We start from the raw sequence: 25982 nt of genomic DNA, 5'->3' as shown, positions 1-25982 counted from the left end.
ATTCTCTTGGCCACACATGGTATACTGGCTCCTTGAGACACCTGAAGTTCATACCACAGCAAAGAAATCATCTAGAGAATGCAAAGGTAATGCCTGTCTGGATTCTGACTTGAACATCTGTGTGTTTAGAGCCTCTTAAGCTTCTTAGTAAAGACAAGCAGAATATGGAACCCCCTCCATGCCCTTGTAGACTGTTTCCTCCTAGAGCAGGAGTTTTCCAGGAGTCCCTACACAGGGCTATTTTGTGAGGACATGGCTGGCAGAAGGGTTTATTCATGCTGTCATGTTTACTGTTGGCCACTCCTGAATGAGGGGTAGGGTGTAAAGGATGACATGTCCCAGAGACATCCCTCTGATGCACAAAACCCTTCTTGGCTCCATTCCCACCCTTGAAAGGTGACTGTTAACTTCCCCTATCATGGCTGACCAGTGTTGGTGATAGTGATGGAGGCTGTGCCTTGGTTGTGACCGCCTGCTGCTCCCTTCTGGAGAGGCAGATGGGATGTACAGTACGGGCTGCACATTGCATTACCCTGGATCTAACCATCCATTGCCACCCTGGCAGCAGGGTCTGTGAGTCAGGTTGCCTAGCTCCCCTGATCAGCTGATCAAAATGAAGGCACAGCATTGTCCTGTAAACTTTATCTGTCAACTGTCCTTATACATCTTGGGCTTACTCCTTAATCTTTACCAAGGCATATAAGACAATGGGACTGACGCTTGACATTCACAGAACTAAGTTCTTCCATCAACAAGCTCATAATGAGTAGTTCCCAGCTCCAGTAATTCAGATTTACAGTGAGACTCCGGAGAACATTAAGTATTTCTTGTATCCTGGAAGCCATCTCTCACAGAAGGCTGACATTGACAAAGAAATTCAACATCACCTCAAATGTGCAAGTGCAGCCTTTGGATGCCTGAGGAAATGGGTATTTGAAGGTTGTGACATCAGATCCGAAACCAAGCTCATAGTTTATCAAGCAGTCATGATCCCCACCTTACTGTGCAGAGCTGAGAGGTGGACAACACACAGGAGACACCTCAAGTCATTGGAGAAGAACCATCAGTGCTGCCTGCAGAAGATCCTTTGAATCCAGCGGGAAGACAGATGCACCAACATTATCCTTCTCTCACAAGTAAACAGCATGTACATCAAGGCAATGATCATTTGTCATCAGCTTCACTGGGCTAGTTGTGTCATCTGGATGTCTGACTCCAGACTCCTGAAGCAAGTTTTATTTTCCCAGCTCAGTCAAGGCATACACTCAAGAGGAGAGCAGAGAAAGCAACATCCTCAAGGCCAACTTGAAAAAATGCAACATCAACATCAACTCATGAGAAGCTATCACCAAGGACTGCCTCAAATGGAGAAAGCCTGCTTCAAGGATCTCACTACTTTAAAACTTTATGACAACAGGAGACAGAAAACCAGGAGAAACCAAACAGCATGTCATGGACTGAATCAAGAACCCAGAGCCGCCCTCACTGCACAGAAACATGTGTCCAAGCTGCGAGAGAGTCTTTTGATCCTGTATAGGCCTCATTGGCCATCTTTGGACCTGCAGATAAGAGAAACATGGAAGACAATCATCCTCTACTGCAAGGGATTACTGAAGAAGAATCCTGCAAGCCTCTACACGCAGTCGTCTGGAGGATCAGGCTCAACACTTGTCTAACCTCACAAGAAAACCCCTCACACAGTTATCTGGACTCTAAACCTGACTTGAGCATTCAATGAAAAATACCAAAAGAACAGGAAAGCAGAAAAAATCTGGACATTGTAGTTTATTGTCCTTTATGGAAACACCTTGTGGAATTTCATAGTGGAAGATCACTTCTCTACCAGGGCTGTCACACCATCCTTTCCAATTCCGTGAAGAATTCCAACCCAGCTCCCAAGTTCTAAAGGAAGGTGAATAGGAAGGATCTCACTTCCTATTAAAAGCTGTAGCTTTGGAGTGATTTCTCCAGAAACCTGTTGGCCCTGCTCAAATCAATATTTTCCTGTGAGGAACTGGTTGCTTTAAGGGTGGGATTATCAAAGCTGTATGGTGCATCCAAATCCCATAGGTATCTCAAAATTTCTACTTAAGGCCATGGAGCAGTCAGTGGTCAGGATGCCTAATGGGGCCTGGGAAGCCTATGGCAGAGGCATCAACTGCAGTAGGCTGTTCCTCCAAAGAGAGCTTGTTCATTGCTCAGCTCTGATCCTAAACACTGCTAAAGGCAGTGCCTGCTGCAAACTGTGGATTCCCTCTGCCCCCCTCCACTTCAGCCCCCTGTAGAACCAGGCCCCAAATCCCATACCTAACGTAACCCAGTGGCTGATCAAAGAAAATGCCCTGCAGTTGGTCACAACACTGAAGGGTTAATCATTGTAGGATTTATTTCTAGTAAAGTTTTATTTTCATTGCCAATGTTTAAATTTAGGTCTCTGTGTGAACCCAATTGACCCAGGGCTCAAGTTGCTTTTGGCCCTGCCACATCCTTGCTAGATCAGCACCTGCTGCTGTTACTTTGCTGATCTATGTTTAAAAAAAAAAGCAAAGAAAATACACACCATCCTCTTCAGCAGGACTGGTCTAATACGTATCATTTTATTGGCTATGAAGCCTGGCACTTCTGCACATTCTTATTTCTGTTCAGATGCAGATTCAGTTGCTTTGAACCCAATAAAACGCACTGCTTCACTCACATTTTTTCTAAATCTGGATGAGCTGGGAGTTGTCAACTCCACTGCCTGATTTGATTTCAAGCTTTGAAGAGAAAGAATGCATTCTTGGCACTGAGGCAAGTTTGGCACCCACTTGGAGAATGGCTTGATGGGATCCATCCAGTGTGAAATGTTCAGCATCAGATGGACTCTTTACAGGCTCAGTTTTATTCCCCCATTGAGATGGTGTTTGGGGAGCTGGATAAATCCTCTGGTATTTGGACCCTGAGAAATGCCCACAAGAAGGCACGTTACTTACCACAGTAACCTGAGAGCTTCCAAAGGTAATTTTAACTTTCTTTATTTAGCAATCATTTGTGAACAGTTTTCTTTTTTGTTCCTTAACTCTGAGGAAGGGAATCTCTGAAATGAGCAAAGGACAGTCATATTAAATCAATATGTGGATTTAATCAATTTGTGGAGCTTACTGTAAATTTGGATTTTCCTTAAGTCAGTGTGTAAGCAAAGGGGCTCCCAGCATAACAGAAGGGACTGTTGGAAGGGTGTTTTCTGCAAGTTCAGGCAGTTTTAGAATTTGGTCTAAAATAAATCACATATGATGCCCCTCAGGGCATGCTTTAAAACATATCTGTTTAGACTTGCTATTGGGGAGGGCAGAGGGTGGTGGCATGTTTCAAGGACTGTTTTTTACCAGGCTATTGTTTGGGGAAGTGAGATTAAACTAATTTTAATTTAATTTGTTCAGGAAGGCCAGGCAGGGGAGAAGAAGAGGAGGAGTTGTGCTGTATGTAAAAGAGCTGTATGATTGCTCCAGTATGAAACTGGAGATAGGCCCACTGAAAGACTTTGGATTAGGGTCAGAGGGGAGAGGAATAAGGATGATGTTGTGGTTGATGTCTGTTATAGACCGCCAGACCAAGAGGATGAGGTAGATGAGACTTTCTTCAGACCACTAGCAGAAGCTTCCAAATCACAGGCCCTGGTTCTCACCCTGACATCTGCTGGGAAGGCAATACAGCAGTGTGCAGGCAATCCAGGAAGGGTTCGGAGACAACTTCCTGGTGCAGGTGTTGGACGGACCAACAAGGAGTCTTGCTCCTTTTGACCTGGTGCTCACAATCAGGGAAGAATTGTGGGGGGATGTACCAGTGGATGGCAACTCGGGCAGCAGTGACCATGAGGTGATCGAGTTCAGGATCCCGACAAAAAGAAGAAAGGAGAGCAGCAGAGTATGGACCCTGGACTTCAGAAAAGCAGACTTTGACTTGCTCAGGGAACTTATGGGTAGGATCCCCTGGGAGACCAGTCTGAGGGGGAAAGAAGTCCAGGAGAGCTGACTGCATTTTAAAGAAACCTTACTGAGGGCACAGGAACAAACCATCCTGATGTGCAGGAAGAATAGCAAATGTGGCAAGCAACCAGCTTGGCTTTAGCAGAGAACTCTTTGGTGAGCTTAAACACAAAAAGGAAGCTTACAAGAAATGGAAGCTTGGACAAACAACTTGGAAGGAATATAAGAGCATTGCTCAGGCATCAGGGATGCGATTAGGAAAGCCAAAGCACAACTGGAGTTGCAACTAGCAAGGGATAAAAGGGGTAACAAGAAGGTTTTCTATAATTATGTCAGCAACAAGCAGAAGGTCAGGAAAAGTGTGGGTCCTTTACTGCATGGGGGAGGCAACCCAGTGACAGATGATAAGGACAAGGCTGAAGTATTCAATGCCTTTTACCTTGATCTTCACAAGCAAGGTCAGTTCCCAGACTACTGCACCAGACAGCACAGTTCGGAAGGAAGTGAGCAGCCCTCAGTGATGAAGGAACAGGTTAGGGACTATTTAGAATAGCTAGATGTGTACAAGTTCAAGGGGCCAAATGCAATGCATCCAAGGGTGCTGAGGGAGTTGGCTGATGTGATTGCAGAGCTGCTGGCCATTATCTTTGAAAACTCATGGTGATCGGGGGAGGTCTTGAACAACTGGAAAAGGGCAAATATAGTGCCCGTACTTAAGAAAGGGAAGAAGGAAAATCCAGGGAACTACAGACCAGTCGGCCTCACCTCTGTCTCTGGAAAAATCATGAAATAGATCCTCAAATAATCCATTTCTAAACATTTGGAGGAGAAAAAGATGATTTGGAATAGTCAGCATGGGTTCACCAAGGGCAAGTCAGGCCTGACCAATGTGATTGCCTTCTGTGATGAAATGACTGGCTCTGTGGATGTGGGGAAAGCAGTGGACATAATTTACCTTGACTTTAGCAAGGCTTTTGACACATGCTTGATACTTACCCACAGCATCCTTCCAAGTAAGCTGAGAAAGTCTGGGTTGGATGAATGGACTGTAAGGTGGATAGAAAGCTGGCTGGATTGTGAGGCTCAGCAGATAATAATCAATGGCTCGATGTCTAGCTGGCAGCCAGTATCAAGTGGAGAGCACCAGGGGTCAGTCCTGGGGCTGGTTTTGTTTGATATCTTTATTAACAATCTGGAAGATGGGATGGATGGCACCCTCAGCAAGTTTGCAGATGACACCAAGCTTGTAGTAGATACACTGGAGCTTAGGGCTAGAATTCAGAGGGTACGTCTGTAGAAGATGCTTTACTGCTCAGTAGCGTAGCTTACTGCACAGTAATCCTGTGCATCTACACGTACACACACTTACTGCACAGTAAAAATTTTTACTCATAAGTAAGTTTGCTACCTGAAAATGCAAGTAGCAAAGTTACTCATGAGTGGTTACTGCACAGTAAGCCATGTATAGAGGCCAACCAGGAGCAAATTTGCTCCCTGTCAGCCCCTCTACTAAAGGGCCAGCCTGAAGCTAGCCCCAGGGCTCCAGGGCTGGGAGCCTCTGCTGCCCTGGGGCTGGCTCAGCTTTATGTCTGCCCCAGCCCTGGGCCCTTAAAAGCTTGTAGGCAAAGTGAGCTCTGGGGCACATGCAGGGTGCCTGAGGCCACACCAGGGCACTGTGTCCCTCTACACAGGCTGCAAGCCAACTATGGCAGCCTGCCTGCACTCCAGTGTTGCTTCTTGGCACCACAGTGCCATGCGGCTACCAGGCCCATGTGGCTACTCAGGCCCATGTCATCCAGGCCTGCACACTGCTACAGGCTCCTGCCAGGCCTGTTAGCACCTAGGCCCAGCTGCAGGAGGCTCCTGGCCACTGTGGCCAGCTCCAGCTGCCCACAGCCACCTCCAGCAGCCTGCCTAGAACCTGCAGGTGCCAGAGGGCATTGCCTCACCGCACAGCTTCCAGTCTCACACCATGACCCTGCGCTGGGCATTGCAGGCAGCTGCCTAGGCCCAGCAGCACAGAGACTCCCACATCAGGGCTCCCACGCCAGCTCTTCTGGCATGGAGGCCAGGAGAGCTGACATGGGAGCCCTGACGGACTTGTCATCACCAACACCACACCCCACCACCCAGGGCCCAAACTGGTCACAGAAGGAGACTGGCAGCCTCATGGCACTGTGAGGTGAGGCGGAGGTGCAGTGGCACTTTGTGTGGGGTGGGGGCTTTAACACCTATGTGTATGAGGGGCTGCCAGGGTGGATGTGGGAGCACAGGCAAGGCTAGTTGGTGTGGCAGTGCCACATAAAGGTCAAGGTCTTGCAGGCACAGGGGGTCACCATCACCCACCACAATCATCAGTCAGGGAGTGCCTGCAAGTCCATGTCCTTTATGCGGCACATGACTGAGATCCTCGTACCCCAAGACCCAGGCCGCAGCCATGCCATGTACTGCAGCATGAGTGGCCTGCCCAAGCCCCAACTCCAGCCTGACACCTGTGGTAACATGTCACTGGGCAGGGCCCCTCAGGCTGCCAGCAGCACATCCCACTGAGTTCCCCACCCCGAACCTTCACCAGCAGCTTGGGGAGCCCGAGCCAGCTCCTCACGCAATGCCTGGGACACACACAGCAGGGGCACACTTGGGGTGGGGGAGGGCAGCACCGGCACAGGGAGTGGGGGCAGACCCCAGGGTGCCTACTTGAAGAAGTCCCCTGTGGGGAGGGTGGGGGCATGGGCAGCTCCTCATCCCAGTCATCTGGGAACCTCACACCCCCCAAACCTAGGTGCTGTCGACTGGGGGGGCAGCACAGGAGAGCGGCTGACTTGCCAGAGGAGAAGGAGAGGCAGTAGGGGTCTGGAGGTGCAGCAACAGGTGCTGCCAGGAGCTTGGCCTGTCCTGGCCTGGGAACAGGACAGGTCCCTGGCCAGCACCCAGCAAGCCCCTGGCTCCAGGGGAGTGAGCAGGGACAGGGGGTTTGGCTGCCGCCTGACTTACCATGGTCCCTGGGCACCTGGGCATGCCCAACCCCCAATCTGTGGCTAGGCAGTGCATGTTCTCAGCCAGGATGGCCGATCTTCTAGATAGGGCTTTAAACTAAGATTACTGGGAGACGGGGAAACGCTGACTGGAGCTTGCCCAGGGACCAACATGCAAGAAAGCTCCATACATAGGGACACTAGGAGAGCCACTCTTGCGGGAGTTGAGGAAATACCTCTCCTTCAGCATGACAGGAAGTCGAGGGCGTCAATAGGAGGACTCACTAATGCCAGGAGTATGGGGAACAAGCAGGAGGAGGTAGCCCTCCTGCTCTCTGGTGGGCATTAAGATCTAGTAGGGATTATGGAGACCTGGTGGGACTCCTCACATGATTGGAGCATAGCCAGAGAGGGCTATGCCCTGCACAGAAAGGACCTGGTAGGGAAGAATGGTGGAGGTGTAGCTCTCTATGTGAAGCAGTACACCTCCGTGGAGGCCAACATTGGCTCCAAAGAAAAATGGCTTGAAACCCTCTGGGTTAAGCTGTGGTGGGGCAGAGGGGAGGTTGCCAAGATGCAGCCTCATGGCTGCCACCACCCACAGCTGGGGCCCCATGGATGCACTGGCTCCAGCAGAGGAGGACCCAGGATAGTACCCTCCTCCTGGACTAGTTAGTAATGGCTGTGCAGGACTGTCTGGTGGATGCACTGGTCTGGTGGGCAGAGGACATCACCTGCAAGGACAAGTGGGACCGGGCAGACCGAGAATCCCAGGCACAGCTCCTGGCCTGGAGCACAAGCACATTGGAGGCCCTGAGAAAACAGGGTGCACTTGCGGCCAGGGCAGTGGAAGCCATGGAGGATGACCACCAGGTGCTGGACACCATCCTAGTCCTGATGGTTGCCTTCATGCCACCCACTGCCCTGTCCCCAACTGTAGCTCCACCTGACCCCTGGCAGCCGCCCACCACCCCGCAGCAGGTCCCATAATGGGGTCCTGGAGACCACCCACCCCTGGAAGGCACCCACACAAACCACCACATTGCTCTAAATATTGTGCATGGGGAAGAGGGTGTTTATTGTTGGTGGGTTGTGGAGGGCTCTGTTGGGGAGGAAGGCGGGGAGGGGGAGTCTGTTTGTTGTGGGGGAGGGGGTCTGTTTGATGTGAGGGGAATAAAAACTGTTGTTCTGAAACATGGCCGCAGTGAGTGTGATGCTGGGGGCCAGGGGGTCCATGGACAGCTGTCCATGTGGGCTACAGCAGGGAGTGCAGGAAGAGGTGGTTGGCCAGCGCCTCTTGCACCCAGTGCCATGGCCCCCACTGGTGGTTATGCAGCTAGCCCAGAGCCTCAGTGGTGGGGAGGACAGTGGGCACCACTGTTGCTGCTGCTGCAGCTGATGCTCTCATTGCCAGGCAACCTCTGCCTGCCATGCCTTCTCCACCCAGGCCCCACAAAACAGCTCCCCCCAGGCCTCACAGATGTTATGCAGCATGCAGGCTGCAACAATAACCCAGGGGATGTTGTCCTTAGTGAACTTGAGTCAAGTGGTGAGGGTCAAGCATCCCTTGAGGCAGCCATAGCGCAGCAAGGCAGAGGTGGCATCAAGACAGCTGCCACATGCTTCCCCTGTGCTGTGCACACTGCTGCTAGCCAGGGAAGTGACTGGCCAGGGAGCAGAAAGTGGGGCTGGCTTTTCAAGATGATCTCCAGCCACAGGCAGCTCCAGCCAGAGACTCGAGCTCCTCCTGGTAGTAAAAGGGGGCCATTGCAGAGCCACAGAAAGTGGGAGCACTTTGCTGCTAGGAGCAGCAAATCTGCTCCCATATCCCTACATGTGTAGACGCCTGCCTGGGAGTGTTTACTTGCAAATAGTTTGTCACAAGTAAACTGATCCAAATCATATGAATATATAGAAGTACCCAAATTGTGCAGCAGGGGGCAGGGAAGGCAGCCAGTTCCAGCACATGGGGCTTCCCTCCTGTGCCGTGCAAGTACGGGTGCTATGCGTGTGTGGCAGGGAACGCCAGTGATAGAGAAGGCCTAGCAGGGGCTGCGCTCCTCAGCACAATATGCAGCACTGACTGGAGCTTTGCACCTCCAGGCACCAGCACCTGCACTAGGCATGAGCAACCCCGCCTACTGCTGCCTTATGGGAGGGAGTGGGGGGGGGGTCCCCACACCCCCCAAATCCTCCACTCTCCCTCACACCCCACAAATGCCACACACCCTGTCCCCACAACCCCCCACGTATAAACCCCTCCACATACCCTTTGCCCCCACACACAGCCACACCCCTTCCAACCCATCCCACACATACCTTCCCACAACCCACTATACACCCCACACACACACACCCAACCACACAATATACAAGACTTAAGAATTTATTTTTGAGTTACTGTGCATTCACCTCTATATACAGTATGGAAACACAAATCATGACAAAAATATTTTTTGTAATAACATTAAAATGTTATAGTAGGTGTTTGACTTTTAGTATATGATTTGTTTTTGTTTTTTTCTGGTTCTAAGACGGTAACCCCCGCCTCCCAAAAGTATTTCTGAGGGGCAAGGGGAAGGACTTCCAGTGGCAAAGGTCAGGGGTAAGATTTCCAGTCCCAAGATAGTGACCGGGGGGGCAATGATCAAAGAGTGGGGCAACTGTCAAGGGGCGGGGCCACCCATACGGCCCTCGAAAGCTCACCAAACCTCGTTAAGTGGCCCTCGACCCAAAATAATTGCCTGCCCTTGGACTAGATGACCTCCTTAGGTCCCTTCCAACCCTAATTTTCTCTGATTCTCTGATTCTAATGGAACTATAACAATTATAAATGCATTGATAAATATTGCTACAGGTACCTGAAGCCACAGAAAGACAAGTGCTTTCTTATCCTTCATCTTTTAGAGAAATAGAAACAAGTACTGCTGAAAACAACCATTCTATTCAGGCATGGGTCTGAACCACAATGGTCAGACCTGGGTTTGGATCCAAACTTCCTCAGAGTTAGTTCAGGAGGATTCAGATCTGAATCCACCTGTTAATGTAGTCCTAGATCTCTACAGTAAAGGCAAGAACCTTTCTAAGAGCCCAAACCTATCCCCACTGAAAATGACAGGAGTGAAGCCTGACTAGAGAGGCCCTAATTCTGCTCCCCTATGGATCAATCACAAATGACCTCCCTGAGTTCAAATGGGAGCAAATGGGAGATTGGCAGTGGCTTTTCAGCCCAGTCTGCAGTGAAGGACAGGAGCTGGTCTGCTGGTGCAAGTGGCTGTTTTGTATGGGAATGTTTTTTTTTAAACCATTGTGGTTGAAATTTCCCAGGTTTCCTTAGAAAAGCCCAGGTCCTGGACCATTTCTGGGAGAAATTAATTGGCTCAACGGGAAAAATGTTGAATGTTTGCATTTGAAAGCTGAACATTTTGTAGAAAAGATTTCACATTTTTCCATGAGCAGCCTTTGGTTTCCAGCTAGCTGCACCTGAGAGGTATAAAAATATAACATAAGAACTGTCATTTACTGGGTCAGACCATTGGTCCATCTTGCCCAGTATCCTGATAAGAATTTTGCCTCCACTAGGGAGAAGACCTTCCCTTACTGCCACATCCCAGAGCTGCTGTACAAGCATGCATGGAAGAGGGGCAAAGCCACTAATTCCCCTCCTCCTTCCCACCTTTGTTCACTGCTGCTCTTTTGGGCTATTCTGAGTCCCATAACAAAGAATCTCCTGCTCTCCTCTGAGCACTGGGATATTCTGTGCCCTGGGACAATTAAGAAAGCAGCATTCCCGGGTCTCACCTGAGCACCAGGACTTCACTGGAAGTCTTCTTGGACCCTACCATCCATGCACAGCCTGTTAGACCCAGGAAGGCAGACACTGGTGATGAAGTCAAGTAACCTTGGTGCAAACCTGTTTGTTTACTGGGTATATACAAAGTCTTGTTTCCCTGAAGGCAGAAGGACTCAAATGACTGGAGACAACATCCTTCCTTCTTGCCTCCTTCTGTCCAACACTTGGCCCCAAAACTTGGAATTTTTCTCAGGCCCATGCTACCAGCCCTTTTGGGGTTGGGGCTAGGGCTGGCACTTCTTTGCTGCATTCTCTCACGACGTATCTGGTCACAAACATATGAGCCTTCACTGGACAATATCCAACAAAATTCTGCCACTCTCCGGGGCTTCGCATGTGCCAGTGTTTTGGGTAGAGGCGGCTGTTCATGTAGCTATGTGGCACCATTTATCCCAAATGAACAGGCCAGTGCACACCCTTGAGTTCAATGAGCTTTAGCCAAGCCCATAACAACAACAACAAACACTGACTCCCTGTTTAATGTCTGTGCAATTCTAAATCCAGGCACACACAATAATGGTAGCAACGTAAAGAGCAAAATAAATATGGAATGTGAAACTATAGGAGCAGAGATTGGCATGATGGCATGTCAGTGAAATTAACTTAGCAGAATGAAAATGAAAAAAGCTTGAATAACAGCAGTGCATATGTTTGAAAAGGATTTTTCTCCTCCTGAGCATATCTCTGAAAGGTTAAAAATGGAACTCAATTACTGCAATCAGCTCAGTTAACTAAGAAGCCTGCAAAAATGGTAACATCTGTTATCCATCATTGTTAGTGCTATAATGATATTCAGATTGCTTTTCAGGTAACATTTTCCAAAGTGACTTTCATACATAGGGATGTACATCTCAATGAAAGGCAGTAGGACTTGGGTTTCTAGTGTTATTGTTGTCATAATAATAACGATAATGATGTTAATGTTTATTATGACAGAACCTAAGGGCCAACCAAGAATGGTGCTCTAGTGTACTAGGACCTGTAGAAACAGGGCATATCTACACAAGACGCTTTAAGGCACATTAGACTAAATTTATGGCGCACCCTTAAAATGCGCTTTAAAAATGGTCTGAGATTAATGTTATAGGAGAACATGAGCCACTCGTCCAAATTACATCCCCAACTGCTTGTCTTCACTGCTATTCCTCCCAAGTTAGCCAATCCCAGGCAGGAACACAGTGGGGGTGGGTTGCACCGTAGACCCACCTTGCAAGGGAGAATGGGTTGAAGCAAACAGCCAACAAGAAGGTGGAGTAAAGATGCAGAATGTTCTCTGAACATGCAAAGAGCTCAGCTTTGATTATCCTTGTGAGGGCAAAACTCACAAGGATACCTCAGCAAGCCTTAAACTAGCTACCTAGTACTAGTGTTGCCATGGTAACATCAGCTGGTGCTTACTGAGTTCTCACACTCACACTGAGCTCCATCCTTCACAGCTGCATGGCCATACCTTTGGTATGTTGACACAAGCAGAGGCGATCTAGGCCCAGTCACTATCAAAAGGGCTGTGATGGATCCTCTATTAGCGTAAATCTTTAATTCAGCAATGTCTCTAATTCAGTTATGGTTGTTGGATTAAAAGCAGCGATCATTTAATGGAGATCCCAAGGTCTGTGTTTTGCCAGAGGTCAGACTAGATATTCACAGCAGTCCTTTCTAGCTTTACAGTCTATAAACTTATGAATGACTCTAAATCACTTAGGTGATCTGGAAAATTCTACCCCATGGTGAGATCAAAAGGTACAAGCCCTGACCAAGAATGATCATATTTTCTTTCTTAATAAACATTTGACTCCATTACTTGAAAAGTAAAGTTGAGAATGATTTTGCTTTAAGAAACTTGCACTGCTGGACAATGAGTGTCAAGGCTAAGATTTGCAAAGCTGCTTAGGGGGTTTAGTTGCCTGGTTTCTGTTAACTCAAATGAAAATTATGCATTCAACCCCTTTAGGCAGCTTTTAATAAATTGTCCATACCCTAATGCTCATCATAAAAGGGGCTTGTTTGTGATGACTCTTGCTCTTCTTGGCCATTTAGTGCTGAGCACTGGAAAGTTTCCAACTGGGGGGGGTATTGCCCCAAATGCTTACCTTTTCAAAGGGGTCTATTAGATTGTGGAAAGGGTGCACTTCCCAGATTAGTATTCTGTGCAATTAGACCAATGCTGGTATTTCACTATGACTGGGCCCTGCAGCTGTTACTCAGAGCAGATTTTCTATCTGATTGCATTTTGACACCGCTTCCTGAATATATACCATTGGTCTGATCTTTTAATTCAGTTGCTTGGTTAAAAATAAATAAATTGTTGATGTGTTGGCTTCTGTGAGTTATTGTCAGTTGTTCTATTGGCATATGATATCTGTTTGTTGTCTTTTCCTAGGATGGCTTCTGTAGTGCACATGTGACCAGGGTTTTGCTCTTTATTATGACTGGATTAAACAGTGGTGGTGGAAAATAAAACCCTCTTCAGAAGATCAAGTTCTCAAGTCCCAAGGGAAATAGCACCAGCTTCAATAAATAACAGAGGACCCTGACTTGCATTGTTCCAAATGGAAGGTTCTCAACTTTGTGTGTGCTTCACGGGATAAAAAAAAAATGATCCCCTTTGTAAAAAGAAACCCTGTCCAGTTTCCTAGCAAAAAGCTGCTTGCTGAGCCTCCCGGATTAATTGATGACAAGCTGTTTGGTGACTATGACTGCAAACAATCTGTTTCAGAAAAGGATTGTCACGTACCTAGCCTTTCCATGGGGGACATCCTAGCAAATCCATCAGACTCCTCTGGTTCTTCTTACCACACTGCTCTGTGCTCAGAGGGAACTGAGAGCTTTAAGGACTGTGTGGAGTCTTTTGAAGATGATGTAGATAGGCTGTTAACCAGCTCACCTGCTAATGGCCTGGAACCGGCAAGTCCTTCAGAACTGAGCTCTGCTGCTGTGAAATATTTCCTGGCCAGCCCTTCGGAGGATAAAGCTGAGCAACTTCCTGGTGAGAGACCAGGTCTTTCTGATAAAGCCTCACATGAACGGCCTGACCGATGCAGCGAAGGAGATGATAGCACATCTGCTGCTGCATCTACAACTGGAACTCACTCAATTTCCTGTGGAAGCCAGGCTTCAGGAGCCTTTTTAGCAGTCACAGATAAGAGGCCACAGAGCCAGGCAAACAGCATGCATGCCCCAAGCCACCAAGTCTGCAGAGACCAAAGCTGCTACAGCGACAAGGAGAATCAACAGGTTCAGATGTCAGTCATGGCTAAGAATAGCTCAGCTCCTGTGTATAGTGTCAGGATGGGGCTAGTCACAAGAGAGCTGCAGCCTGGAGACACTGGGTCTAAATATTTGGATCAGCCTTTGCCATTTAATTCGCAGAGATCCGGGGGAATGTTCCTCTGTGCCCGCCAGATGAAGAAGCCCAGCCGAGTGCCTGTAAGTAGCAAACCAGCATGTCCCCAGTATTGTGCTGAATTCTCAAGTGCTGTGAGTGACTCCGATGAGGCTGATAATGAGGTTCAGAAGCTCACTGCTCTGTCATTCCGGAGTCTCTCGTGTCCCCATGGCAGCTACCTAGATATGTACAGTTCTAGTAACAGGGCATCGTCCAGCTTGTCCAATTCCTTGTCAGAAGACAGTAATGGAATAAACAGGTGGTCAACATGTCATGATCTGAGAAAAGCAGAGGTGCTTAACCCTGCAAAGGGCAGCAGACAATTCCCAACTGCCAGCCAAGCCCCTGAAAAAGATCAGCTTAATAACACATGCAGGAAGGAGCAGTTTGAATGTATCGATGTGGTGCTGGACAACGCTGACAGCAGACAGAGTCACTCCAAAAAAAGGACTGTTCCCAAACGTCAGATCCAGCTCAAACAGAAGGACAGAAAAGACATGAATTTCCTTGCTAGGGGCGAGAGCACTGCCCAGCAGGGTTTCTTACCACTTAGGAAAGACTCCTGTACAAAAGGCAGGATCATCAGTGATGAATTCAGGATAAACTACAAACAGTTTATGAGAACAGCGTCTTTAAATGATTCTTACAGCAAAACCCAGATGGCTTCTTGCCTGGTGAAAAATGTGCTGGCCAAGAAAATGCAGTATGAGCAAAAGATTAAAATGGAACAAAAATCCATGCAGGGCAGTTCCACTTCTTCAGCACCATCCTCCGTAAGTACTGACCTCATGGGGGATTTTATGGAACAGAAGTCAAGTTCTCTGTCCAAGTCTGACTGCAGCTATTCAGGGGAAGATATGCAAAGTCATTCAACAAGCGAAAAGTCAGAGTCTGTAGCAATGAGTCAGGACAGCATGGATGCCCTACGGCCGACCAAGGGGGTAGTGTTGAACAAGCAGCTAAGAGAAAATGTCTGTAAGCTGAAAAAGACATTTAATGAGCTCAATGAACGAATGAAGTACCAAGATGTTCTGCAGTCCAAGAGACTTCCTATCTTGGCAGATGGCGTGAATGAGGGCTCCAAGAACAAGAAGCAGGTTGCTGGAAAGAGGAAAGAATACCAGAAAGCTCGTGCCCTGTTTGAATCCCAACAGGCTGATCCAAAGGGAGTGGATACCACCCCGTCATTTTCTAAAACACAAAAGCCATGGCCAAACCTTAAGCAGCGAGCAATCAAGCCAAATAAGCAAACGTCATGGAAAGAGGAAAAAAGCCCCTTTGAGCCAGAAAGCCTTGCAGTGCCCAGCAAGACATCCAGAAACACCTTCACATCCAAAACACAGGAGATGAAGCTGATGCCCCAGGCTAAAAATGAGGAGAAGACACTGACTGTCTCTAGGCACCTGACTCCAGATGGAAGCTCTGAGGGGAAGGTGCCGGCAGCAGTGCACAGCATCAAACAGTCATCTCTCATTTTGCCCACATCTGGCAAACCGTGTGATGATCGGAAGACCAGCTGCCCTGAAGCATCACATATTGAGGAGACCAAGGAGACAAGAAGTAAAGGGAAGGGTCGAATACATCAGCCCAGAGATGTCCGGAAATTAGTTAAGAACACCTACAGCTTGTGCTTTAAATCTTCAGACGTTTCCCAAATAGTCCAATACCCCTGTGAAGAAACCAACAATGAAGACCTAGCAACAAAGGAGCCCACTGCAACCTCCCCACTATTTATCCACTGCACCTCAATACAACGTAAAGACGCTACACCAACATTGAACCAGTCACATGGAAAAGACTCAGATGTGTCGGTACATTCTATGCAAGATCAGGGTGCAAGACAGGATCTACATGGTACCAGTTTGAACCCCACCATCAAGCCACATATGAACATGCCTGTAAAAGTTACAGAAAGCAAAGGGGCTGCTGTAGCTGAATCTCCAGTGCACATCACTAAAATTCAGTCGAAGAAGAAGGTTGTAGCTGGGAATGAAGAACCACAACAAAAAACTGAAAACAAGCCAGTGCCTTATGAGAAGAGCAAATTAAATGTAACACATTCTTCTGCAGCCATGGGGAAACCCCCTCAGAAGGAATCCCAACTTAATATCAAAGTCAAGAGCTCTCTTTCAAAACAGCCACACAGAACAGAAGCTCCAAGTTACTCAGCTTTGGAGGGAAAGGCTGTGAAAGACTTCTCATCACAAGCTAATTTCAGCCTACTAGAAGACAGCAAAGCTTCTGCTTCAGAGAGGACCCTTCCACCTTCAGCATGTCCAAAAGAGGAAACCAAGAGACGCAGAGATATTCACTTCAACACAACTATACCAGGTCATTTACTGGAGGCTTACAGAAGCAAAAAGCCCCATTTGGCATTGCAGAAGCATGCATCCAATGAGATAATTTCACTAACACCCTTGGATAGTAAAGATCTTTCTGCCAGTCCAGAAGAAAAAAGCAAGGTCTCTGAACCTGAACCAACCAATGAAAGCCACAGATATCTACAGCCTGTAAAACCAACTGTGACAAGTGCCCCCCAAAGTTATGCAAATACTCCAATAAAAAATAATTTTGTTAACAATGCACTTCACCAGGAGACAGAGAGCAAAATGCTGGATGCTCTCAAGCCACCAGGGAGCCAGGTATTTGTTCCAGAGTATGGCATGTCCCCAGAGAGTGCCTATCCAAACACTCCCTATAGATCAAGAGAATACAGTGAAGGAACCAGACCACCAAGCAGCCCATCTGCTGAGCCACTGCCACCATCTGGAAAGCTCCAAGAGAGTAGGGATCATTTAAGTAAACGGCAGGCAACAAATGAACAGTATTTCACAGCTGCCCAGGCTGAGAATGCAAACTACTTAACAATTCCCACGAAGGGCCAGATATCTGAACCAACGCCTACACCCTCAGGGGTCTCCAACCCAGACAGTGCTTCATTCAGTTCCAACGTGTCCTTCCAGCCAGGCGGGGAAGCTTCAGCGAGCAAAATGAGCGACGAGCCTTCTCAGCCCAAAGCACCAGAGGGGAAGGCAGACACCGATCATTCCAAATCCAGTCCCCCAAGTCACGTACATCCCTCTCCTCGGCGTGACGAGTCACCCAACTTCATGAGGAGAAGCGACAGCAGTTTCCCATGTGGTAAAAGCGCTGCTAGTCCAACCAGGCCTTTTGCTCCACATTCCCACGTGCACAGAAAAATGCTCATTGATCCAGACAGTGGGAAATGCTACTACATGGAACCACCCAGGCAGCCCCAGCTGAAGATGCTCTACGATCCAGAGACAGGCCAGTACATCGAAGTGTTGATACCACCTGTTCCCTTGGCATCACACAGTGGGCTTTACCAATCTCCTTTCAACCCACTGGTCATGAATCCAGGGGTTTATGGACCATCTTACATGCCATATTCAGGATTTCCAGCATTCCCCCTGCCACCTCCTCCTGTAGCTATGCCACCTACCCACTCTGATCTGCAAAATCAACAGCCTACTCAAGAAAGTACAAACTTCAATGCAACTTTCAGCCATGTTCCTAAAAGCGAAGCTCCACCGCTTACCCAAGCCAGTGACTGCAGCTACATGGAGAGTTTATATTATATTCCCACCGGAATGAATTCAAGTCCTAATCCTAATCAGCCCTTATTCTTTCCAGCGACAAGTTCAAGTCCTTCTGTGCCAGAGAAAGGGCCCATGTTCAGGATGTGAGATATGAACATGCAACATAATGAGAATTCAACAGTGGGTTTCCAGAAGGGATGTGTATTGCACATTTACTTTTGATCACAGTACTTTATAAAAGAAGTCATGTTTACACCAGTCCGCAAGACCTGGTGAAAAAGAAAAGAATTTTGCTCACCTTATCCAGATATTTGGACTTCTGAAGTCAGTAAGAGGTAATGGCACACCAAGGTTGCATGGCACATGCCACTATCTGTTAATCTTATTGGTCATTTTCAAACTAAATGTAACCAATCCTGGGCATCCTGGTGCTCATGAAGTCAAGAGCATTTTTGCAACTGACTTCAAAGAGGTCAGAATTCAGCTGTACAGACTGTAGCTGCCAGTCTGGTGGTTGCTTTGCAGAGTAAACTACTTTAATGCTGTGCCTGTTCCTGGGAGGTGCTGATCACCTTCAACCAGAATTCTGCATGAGTTGTACTGAGAGGGCGTTGATCAGGCCCTGTTGTCGACTAGGAGCAGCCATTTTATCTTAAATTGTGTTCCTGCTGTATTCCCTGTTGGGTCCAGACTTGAAACATGAAACTTCCCAGTATTCAAAATATTACAAGTCTCAGGCAAAGCCTTTTTTTTTTTTTGGAAAAGTCCATTCAATGAGGAATGTACACCTTGTGGCTGGAAAGTCTACAGCCTTATTCGTTTTATGTCAGGGAAAGAGTGTGCATGTAAGGAAAGATTAAAACACCTGATGGTGTCATGACACCAGCCTCTGAGGGGGCATTTTTTTATGGGACTTGCAAATATATCATATACATTCTCAGAAAAAAGAGCTGTATCCTAAATACTACAGGATCAGGATATGCTGTGGTATCAGGATATACTGGCCTCAGCTTCTTCAGGTGCTCCTTGGGTGAAATGCATTTCTGTGATAGGGGGAAGGTACAGACCAGAGCATCTCACAAGCCTTTTTGAAGTTTGGGCTTATGCTAGATTTATGAAACCCTTAGATTTCCCACCTTCCCACCACACTGGAGCACATTTCACCCCCTGGACACTGCAAAACTTTATAATATTGGCTTGGCTTTGCCTTTTCTTACAGTACATGATCCTTTGTCTGACAATTTTTCCCAGCATTTTTTAACATGATTGTTTCCTTCACTTTCTTTGGAATTTACAGTCTGCAAAAGCCCAGAACAACAATTCCCTGGTGCAGAGGTGGTTGGGGGAAGGACAGTACTGGATGGCAATAGTGACCCACCCCACCCCACCCCACCCAGTGTTGGGACAGAGGAGGGAAAAATTTTCATGCACTCAGAACTGAGAGAGTAAATTCTACAAGGAAGGACAGGGGAGGACTCCATGCTAGACCCCTAAGGGCCCAGTTCTGCAACCCTTATTCATGGGACTAGCCTCTGCTCACATAAGGGGCCCCATTTCATGTTAGTGGCATTGAAGAACTTTGCGTAAGCCATGTATGTTTTAGCTCAGTAAACCAAAGCAGTGATTCTCAGGCTGTAGTTTGTGAGCCATCACCTGTGGAGAGCCCCCAGGTCACAGGGGCTGCCTACCGAGTGTAGGTTCCTGCAGGTAGCAGGCTGTTCATTGCTAAGAAGCCCAAATAGGTGGCTGGAAAGAAGAAAGAAGCAGCCTGGTTGCCTCCACTGGGGACCACTGCCCTACCAGAGGGGAGGAAACAGAAGCTGCCTGCAGGAACTAGAGCTGCCTGGGAAACTGCAGCTGCCAGAAGGAGCTGGGGGAGTGGGAAGTGAGGCAGCCAGGCAGCTGGTGATGGGAGGGATGGAAGAGAGCTGTCTGGCTGGGCAGCATGTGCAAGAGAGCATGGGAGAAAGAGCAGAAAGGATGGGGGGAGATTAAGTGAAGCAGCACAGAGCAAAAGGGCAGATTTGCCTCTGTAGAGGAAGGTAGGTGGGATCAGCCTGTGGGCCCTGGACAGTCTGTACTGTCTGGCATTCCCATCTCACCTTGTCTTAGTGCTGCTGCCCCCAGGGCCTCCGGGCTGGTCAGACACTGTGGGTGGCAGGTCCTGTGTAATGGTACTGTGCTCTTTTGAGTTGGTGTCTGGTCGGGGCAAAGATGTTTTAAAAAAGGAGTGTGAAGGGCTGAGGGATAACACTAAGAGATAACCAACAGCAGGTGCTAAGGATGACTGAACACTGAGCTAAGCAGATTTCTATCCCATTCACCCTCCATGTCCTAATAGAAACTAGCATGGTGCTGCAAACAGAGCAAGAGAATGGGAGTCAAGAGTCCTATTGTTCCCATCTCTGTCACTGACTCACTGTGGGTGCATCTACACGTCCCTACAGCACTTTTGTTACTGCACCGTCATTTAGTACTTACTTCCTTTTGAAAGTACTAAATGACAGTGCAGTAACAGCCCGTTCGGTGTCACGCATGCTGGGCTTGAGTTATATTTAGCTGCTATATCACCATAGCAACATGCTATAGCAAGGGAGTGCATTGCTATGGCGATGTAACTGTGGCGTCATGGTTTGTGACCACCAATGCTATGTCACTGTAGTGCGTTGCTACAGCAACGTAGTGTCATATGTAGATGCACCCCGTGGGGCCCAGGGTGAGTCACTTAAGTGTGCCTCAGTTTTCTTTTAAGTAAAATGAGGACAATATTACTCATCTTTGCAAAGCACTTCCACATTTACCCCTGGTAAAAAGTGCTTTTTAAATACAGTTTATCTTCTTGGCTACAGAAGGCTACAGGGGCCACAACCTACACGAGACATTGACTGTGCAGTTATTACAGTCATTTAATACTCGTGTAAACAAATCCTAAATGACTGCACAGTAACCTCCGTTACTGCACAGTAGTGCTGATGAATGGCTTTATCATGACACTGACTGCACAGTAGCTCAAGACTACTATTCAGTAGCCTCGCATCACGCTTTCTGCCGTGCAACGGTACTGTGCAGTAGTCTTGGGCTATCGCACAGTCAGTGTCTCGTGTAGACACGGCTAAGGGGCCTTATAGAGAAAGAGCGCCTAGAACAAAGGGGCTTTGGCCTGCTGCATAGATTAATAACAGCAATGAACCTTTCAGAAGTTCTTGCCCTCTTGGGAACCCTTTTGGTATTTCTGTATTCCCTGAAAATGCTCCAGAACATCTCTGATGACATCATGAATACCACACCTTGCCCAGGCTGCAGTGAGACCTGTGGCATTTGTGAAGCCACAACTTCATTTTTGAGGTATTTTCCAAACCAATGAGATTTCAGGTAAGGGGAATAAAGACTCATGTGTAAAGGTAAAATCAAACCCTGATTCTCTTCTGAATGTTTATCATGACCTAGCTAGGTCTGGGAAAAGGCACAGGCTTATTTGAAAGTCAAAAGTAGGGACACAGAAGGGAGGAGGGACAGAGCGGAGGTCTGGAGACCTTTCTAGGTGCCATGCATAGTATTTTTACATGTACAGCAAAGCTTTATGGAAAGCAGATTCCAGAAAAGCCCAGATCAGGAACTCTCTCCAGCTAAGCCAGCTTTACTTTTCTTTCTCTCACTGCTTATCTTGGACATTAGCAGAGGTATAACCAGCTGGTACTGCACCCTGACCAGTGGCAGTGCATGGTGCAGAGGCCACAGCCAGAGGTTTGCTGCTCCAAGGAATGGGGCTGTCAACTCCTTTTTTGGCTACCAACATGTGTGTCATGCAGCCATTTAAACACCACTTTTCAGTGCCAAACAGGAGGGGCTGCTCTGTCCTCAGCCACTGATACTCTTTGCTCCCTGGAGCTGAAGCCAGAGCCAGATTCAGAGCTGGAACCACTGTAGGGAATGTATAGGAGGTAGGGGTAGTAGGGGGGTGCATGGGGGTGAGGTGCCCCCCTACCTCCATTCCACTGCTTTCCCCCAGGACTCATACCCCACTCGCCTGCTCAGCATTACACTAGTGAACCCTAGCCAGGGAGAAGTCTGATCACCCTTCTCAATTGCATGTATTCTGGAAAGCCTGAAATGCAAGCTGATTGGCAAACAAAGCTAATCAGAACAAAGGCCAGGGGGCAGAGAAAAACTTTAGTCCCACCTGCCCTTCAGATACTTGGAGATGCCATACTGGAGCAAAGCATACTTCCATGAATATCACATGCAATATCTGATGCTTTAAGGAAGTTATGCCTTCTCTAATAAGCCTAACTATTTATTCAGTGCTGTATATGAAGAGACATATCCTTTCTGCCTGCACCAGACAGTACCAGAATCATGACCTTTCATGGCCTGAGAGGCTTGTACTTTTTCTGTGTCTCTTAGACCAGAGAAATTAAAGGCCAGTAATGGTAATACAGTCGTAATCTGGGAACCCACAAAAGCTAGGAGAGGCTGCCACAAAAATCTTGACTCTTGTCCATCACAATGCGATTTTTCATTAAATGATCACAGAGCAATGAGGGTGGGAGGCAAGCTATTCATTAGCTAGCTAGGGCAGGATGCTCAAATGCTACTGGCTGTCATTAGCCCAACTGTTATTCCCCAAGTTGCAAAACTCCTACCAACTTCCAAGAAGCAAAGTCACGTCAATGCTGAGAAGTTTATTAAAGAGGCTATCCTTAATGGACTGGCCGACGCCAACATCCTAAGGGATAGCCAGCACGGGTTTCTTGCGGGTAGGTCTTGCTTGACCAATTTCATTTCCTTCTACAACCAGGTGACCTATCACCTGGACAAGGGAGAAGAGATTAATGTCATATATCTTGACATCAAAAAAGCCTTCGATCTGGTATCACATGATCACCTCTTGGCGAAACTGGCCAATTGTGGCCTTGGGTCCACCACGATCCACTGGCTAGAAAATTGGCTCCGTGGTCAGACCCAGAGGGTAGTAATTGATAGAAGTCACTCATTATGGTGTCCTGTGACCAGTGGGGTCCCTCAAGGCTCTGTCCTGGGACCCATATTGTTCAACATTTTCATTAATGATGTGGACATTGGAGTCAGAAGTGGACTGGCCAAGTTCGCCGATGACACCAAACTTTGGGGCAAGGCATCCACACTAGAAGACAGGCGGATGATCCAGGCTAACCTGGACAGGCTCAGCAAATGGTCGTATGAGAACCTGATGGTGTTTAACACCGAAAAATGCAAGGTTCTCCACCTTGGGAAGAAAAACCTGCAGCATCCTTATAGGCTCAGCAGTGCTACACTGGCTAGCACTGTGGAAGAAAGAGACTTGGGGGTCATCATTGACCACAAGATGAACATGATCCTGCAATGTGATGCTGCGGCTAGTAAAGCGACCAAAACACTGGCTTGCATCCATAGATGCTTCTCAAGCAAATCCTGGGATGTCATTCTCCCCCTGTACTCAGCTTTGGTGAGGCCGCAGCTGGAGTACTGCGTCCAGTTTTGGGTTCCACAATTCAAAAAGGATGTGGAGAAGCTTGAGAGAGTCCAGAGAAGAGCCACACGCATGATCAGAGGTCAGGAAAACAGATCTTACGTCGACAGGCTGAGAGCCATGGGGCTCTTTAGCCTGGAAAAGCGTAGGCTCAGGGGTGATCTGATGGCCACCTATAAGTTCATCAGGGTGTCCACCAGTAGCTGGGGGAACGTTTGTTCACCAGAGCGCCTCAAGGGAGGACGAGGTCGAACGGTCATAAGCTACTACAAGACTGTTTCAGGCTGGACATAAGGAAGAATTTCTTTACTGTCCGAGCCCTCAAGGTCTGGAACAGCCTGCCATCGGAGGTGGTTCAAGCACCTACATTGAACACCTTCAAGAGCAAATTGGATGCTTATCTTGCTGGGATCCTATGACCCTGGCTGACTTCCTGCCCTTCAGGCGCGGGGCTGGGCTCGATGATCTTCCGAGGTCCCTTCTAGTTCTAATGTCTATGAAATCTATGAAAAACTCCTGAGAGTCCCACCTTATTTGGCAAGTGTAGGTTACAGAGCACGGCAGTACAATCAGAAGAGCCAATAGTGGCCAGAACCTGCTGTCAGGTTCCTGGGGAATGAATGGCCTGCAGCATCTGCTCCTGAGTGCACTGCATTGTTATACCAAAGAGAAACTAGGTCTTCATGGAGTCACTACTGGAGGAGTCAGGGAGGCAGTGATCTTTTTTCAGAGGATACACAAGAGTTAATCACAGCCCTTTGAAGAGTTTTAAAGGAAGGATCATCTTCTAGAGAACACCTGCCCTGGGCCCTGCAATCAGATCTCCCAGCGTGATGAACTGTTGGGAGTAAGCTGCATTACAGTAGCTTGGCCATTAGTGGGATCCTGCTCCACAGGTGCAAGATCAGGACATTGCTGGGTCTACTCAGATTTCTACTAAATGGTTTGTATGGTGTGGGTGGTAAAAGCATCTATTTACTCATCAGGTTTGGTTCTACAATGTGGTCAATTGTGGTTGCCACACAAAATCAATTTGCTGTATACAAAAGAGTGGTTTCTACAGCTATGACACACCACACTCTTTCCTCCAGAGGATACACGCTTATTCACATCCCTGCCCAACCAACTGGAAACATAGCTTCAAATGGAACCTGCTCAAATTGTCTTTTTTTCCTGACTTTATCTGTGTTTCTTCCTATGGTCTGGGAAAATTCTGTGTAACGTTTGAGAAGTTTAAAAACCAATATATTTTTTAAATAGCAATACAAGTGATGAAATAAATACAGTATATTTCAAGAATGTGTATGCAATTGTATTTGAAGCAGCAGGAAAGGGGTGGGGCCTCTCCTGGAGGTTTGGAGTGTGACTGTTTATGGAGGTGTTAAGCCAAAGCACAATGAAGTGATTGAAAGACTCAGTGATTTCACTGGCCAACCTGTTGTCCCAGTTCAGTTTCTGTCCCCATGAAAGAGCAGATCCATGTGTCTAAGGAGACCCCACTGAATCACATCTGTCTAAGGAGGCTCCTAAAGCACCCCTTTTTGCCAGACTGGATCCTGATAGAAACGATCAAAAAGAGAAAATCCATAAAGGCATAAAATGGGAGAGAAGGCTGGACAAGTGGGAACACAAGGGCAAACTCTCAGCATGTCTATATCTGTTTCCTTAAGATGGCTTAGGATGACAGAAACCCTGACTCTTTCTGGGTGAGGTCCTTGCTTGTGCTGGAATTATTTATTGGTATTTTTGTCTCCAACATTGCCCTTCTCTAGCAAAGAGTCACAAGCAGAGGGGAAGCAGGTGTCCCAGCACCTTGCAAAAGTAACAGGGTCTTATCTCACAAGCAAGCTGTGGTATAAAGCAGTAAATTACCTAAGTGTAGTAATTAGGGTTGTTGGTTGTAGTCATGTTGGTCTAAGGACACAGGCAGCCCAGGTTCTTTGGGTAGATGTGATATCTTTTATTAGACCAACTAAATAGCTGGAAAATTGTTCTTTGCAAGCTTTTGGGCACAAACAGCCTTCTTCAGGCATAGGGAGACTCCATTGCTGTTTTGTGTGCTGTCCTGGGTAGAATATGCAAAATGCAGGTCTGTGAAAATGCAAATGTGTGGCAGCGAGGTTCAAAGGCGATGGGAGACAATATGTGTGAGACAGATGTGGGGACCAGAACATGCCAGGACAAAAATGTAAACCTGCCAACACATCTCCACCACCCCCACAATAACTACACCCCACAACAGAACCATCACCATTCCTGAATCTTACACCTGCACCTCCAGAAATGTAATATATCTTATCCAGTGCACTGAATGTCATGATGGAAAATATGTAGGAGAAACCAAACAACAACTGTGTACCAGGATGAGTGCACACCAAAAATCTATCAAAGACAAAAATACCCAATTACTGGTGGGTGTGAATTTCTCACAAGATAACCACTCTCTCTCCAATCTCTCAGTTCAAATCCCTCAAAGGGAATTTACAAAACACCTTTTGTAGATGAGCCTACAAACTTCACTTCATAAATCTACTGAATACAAAAAATCTTGGACTCAATATAGACATTGGATTTATAGCTTATCATAACCTGCCCACCATCTGATAACGCCAGGTAACCTGTCTGCATTTTACCAGCTACATTCTATCACCAGGTCAGCATTCCCCACCCCCACCTGTCTCATACCTATTGTCTCCCATCATCTCTGAACCTCGCTGCCACACATTTGCATTTTCACAGACCTGCATTTTGCATAT

At 47.5% G+C, this 25982-nt stretch overlaps 1 protein-coding gene across 3 annotated transcripts; it reads left to right on the top strand.

Annotated features, from left to right (window-relative positions):
- On the top strand, window positions 1–25212 carry LOC149856411 (uncharacterized). 3 transcript variants are annotated; one of them, XM_090020367.1, is made up of 3 exons: window positions 2597–2997; window positions 3581–4121; window positions 13174–25212. In XM_090020367.1, exon 3 carries the CDS (start codon window positions 13389–13391, stop codon window positions 17883–17885), a length of 4497 nt encoding a protein of 1498 aa, XP_089876493.1. In that variant the 5' UTR covers window positions 2597–2997; window positions 3581–4121; window positions 13174–13388; the 3' UTR covers window positions 17886–25212. The 3 variants fall into 3 exon arrangements, with proteins under 3 accessions (XP_089876494.1, XP_089876493.1, XP_089876492.1); XM_090020368.1 differs by lacking the exons at window positions 2597–2997; window positions 3581–4121 and adding an exon at window positions 1–86; XM_090020366.1 differs by lacking the exon at window positions 3581–4121.
- Window positions 25213–25982: the final 770 nt, after the last annotated feature.

This window comes from Crocodylus siamensis, chromosome 10 (genome assembly GCF_052110815.1).
Source record: "Crocodylus siamensis isolate JL-2025a chromosome 10, ASM5211081v1, whole genome shotgun sequence".
NCBI lineage: Eukaryota > Metazoa > Chordata > Crocodylia > Crocodylidae > Crocodylus > Crocodylus siamensis.
The sequence above is the reverse complement of the archived record's forward strand: the minus strand, read 5'-3'. Positions and strand labels throughout refer to the sequence as shown.

Excerpts from the sequence above, each read along its gene's own strand:
- LOC149856411 (XM_090020368.1), top strand. The coding sequence starts at position 13,389 with ATGATCCCCTTTGTAAAAAGAAACCCTGTCCAGTTTCCTAGCAAAAAG.